This window comes from Herpailurus yagouaroundi, unplaced genomic scaffold (assembly GCF_014898765.1).
Source record: "Herpailurus yagouaroundi ecotype Mexico unplaced genomic scaffold, PumYag 356, whole genome shotgun sequence".
NCBI classification, from domain to species: domain Eukaryota; kingdom Metazoa; phylum Chordata; class Mammalia; order Carnivora; family Felidae; genus Herpailurus; species Herpailurus yagouaroundi.
The window spans coordinates 63850-66300 of NW_024412573.1; the positions used below are offsets into that span (position 1 = coordinate 63850).

General features: G+C 58.1%; 1 protein-coding gene and 1 long non-coding RNA gene across 2 annotated transcripts in view; one reads left to right on the plus strand and one right to left on the minus strand.

The window, feature by feature from the left end:
- LOC121022149 (PI-PLC X domain-containing protein 1) overlaps positions 1-2451 on the plus strand; it is a 23772-nt gene that overhangs the window by 14183 nt on the left and 7138 nt on the right. The window contains exon 3 of the mRNA XM_040463073.1: positions 573-748. Within this exon, the coding sequence (XP_040319007.1) occupies positions 573-748 (176 nt within the window). The remainder of the gene's footprint in view (positions 1-572; positions 749-2451) is intronic.
- Positions 2075-2451, minus strand: part of LOC121022148 (uncharacterized) — a 465-nt gene continuing 88 nt past the window's right edge. Inside the window, exons 2-3 of the long non-coding RNA XR_005786835.1 lie at positions 2182-2341; positions 2075-2133 (exon numbers count right to left, since the gene is read on the minus strand). This is a non-coding gene — a long non-coding RNA (uncharacterized LOC121022148). The remainder of the gene's footprint in view (positions 2134-2181; positions 2342-2451) is intronic.

Genomic DNA, 2451 nt, shown 5'->3' on the forward strand with positions numbered 1-2451 from the left:
GGAGGCCCGCATGCGGTGATGCGCACCCTTGTGGGGTCCAGCCGTCCAGAGGTTACGACTCTTGGCCTCCTGGGTTTTGCAAACCTGGGGCCGCTTGTCTTCCTGCCTTTGGTTGGGGCCTGGGGCGTCTTGCACTGTCTCCTCCGCCACAACCTGAGTGGCTCTGAAGTCCGAATATGAGGAGTCACCGTCTCGCTCAGCCTGACTCCCCCCTGCCGTCCAGGACGCCTGGGGCCGGGTGACACCATTCCGGGACCTCACTCCACATGCCACTTGCCGGGCTTTGCGTGTTCCCTGCACTTGCAGACTTTACACCTTTGCACACACGGTGCCCTGTGCAGTGAGGGTGCACACACATGGCCACACACACACACACACACACACACACACAAGCATATGCTTCTCCCCGAGGATAATGGCTGGCAGCCCGGCAGTCGTTGGTGAGGCTGCATTGGCTATTTGTTGGCCCAGGACCCAGGCCTGTTTGCCCAGTGGGTTCTGTTTACAGAAGGCCCTTGGGCCTGTGGGAGTGTCCTCAGCTTCCTGGCCCCCCTCGGGACGGTCCGACTGAGCCCCTTTCTCTCTTGTGCAGGACACCCTCACGGAGATCTCAGAGTGGCTGGAGAGCCACCCCCAGGAGGTGGTCATCCTGGCCTGCAGGGACTTCGATGGCCTGACGGACAACCTGCATGAGTACCTAGTGGCCTGTATCAACAACATCTTTGGGGACATGCTGTGTCCCCGAGGGGTAGGAAGGGCCCCTTTGGTGCAGGTGGGGGGCAGGAGTACCATTCATCAACAGCATCCTTGGGGACACGCTGTGTCCCTGAGGGGTAGGAAGGGCCCCTTTGGCGCAGGTGGGGGGCAGGAGTATGATTGTAGACTCCCCTGCGTGCTTGGTTCTGCTGTGCATGATGGTGAGATAATTCCGGTGCTGGGGGTGGGGGCGCTGCTGGAGTGCTCTCTGTGATGCGCCCAAGGAGAAAGACCACTGCCCACCCCCCGCCCACAGTGTGCCCCGCGCACCACTGTGCCACATACACAACCTGGGAGTGCGAGGTCCAGGCGGGGACGAGGCTGGGAGTTTGAGGTCCAGGCAGGGCCGAGGCCTGTCTCCTGGGCGTGTAGACCCGTCTTCCCGCTGTGTCCTCACGTGGTCGTCCCTCTGTGCGTGTCTGTGTCTTCATCCACCCTTCTCCAGGCCTATTGGATCAGGGCTCATCCTAATGATCTGATTTTACCTCCATTATCTACTTCAAGACCCCACCTCCAAATACAGTCCCGTTCTGGGGTATCGGGGTGAGGACTTCAACTTAAGAATTCAGAGGGGACACGGTTGAGCCCACAACACACCTAGTCTTTGTGATCCAGATAATTTGTGCCATTTGCTGGCGACGGCTGGAGTGACCCTCCCTGGGTCTCCGGGAAGCTGAAAAGTTAACTCCATGTCCATTTCGGGTCCATTTTACGTCACTTTGTTGGGGCGTTTCTCCAAGTTCGTCCTATGAGCCTGGTCTGAGGCCAAAACAAGACAGTGGGGCTGCTGTGACCCAGGGCACCCAGGTGCTTGGGGCTTCTGAGGGAAGGTGGCAGGAGCAGCTGTTAGGGGACAGACCGCCAGGCTGAGTCTCCAGAGGGAACGTCACAGAGGGGAGACGGAAGAGGGTGGGAGGTCCACGTACAAAATCACTGGTCCTTCGAGCACTGGTCCTTGTAGTAACACATGCTTGACCTTCCTGACACACCTGGCTATTCGACGGGCAGGGACTCTGGGGGTCAGCGTGAGCTCAGGGTGCTGTTGGTAACACTTCTGTCTGGGTCACAGACATTCCAGAGGCCAAGGAGCAGTTGTAGATGCTGCCTGCCCCCCCCATGTCCCTACTACAGGCACCCCAATGATGCCACATCCCTGCGTCTCTCAGACACCCTGATAACCGACCACCGTTGCTCTCAGACACCCCGATCCTCCACCATCAGTGTCTCTCATACTCCCCGATACTCCACCATCAGTCTCTCTCACCCTGCTCTCCACCATGAGTCTCTCACACTCCCCGATACTCCACCTTCAGTCTCTCACCCTGATCTTCCACCATCAGTCTCTCTCACACACCCAATCCTCCACCATCAGTCTCTCTCACCCTGCTCTCCACCATCAGTCCTTCACACTCCCCGATACTCCACCATCAGTCTCTCACCCCAATCCTCCACCATCAGTCTCTCTCACCCTGTTCTCCACCATTAGTCTCTCTCATACACCCGATCCTCCACCATCAGTCTCTCACCCCAATCCTCCACCATCATTCTCTCTCAGACACCCGATCCTCCACCATCAGTTTCTCACCTTCATCCTCCACCATCAGTCTCTCTTACCCCGGTCTCCACCATGAGTCTCTTATACACCTTGATCCTCCACCATCAGTCTCTCACCCCGATCCTCCACCATCAGTCTCT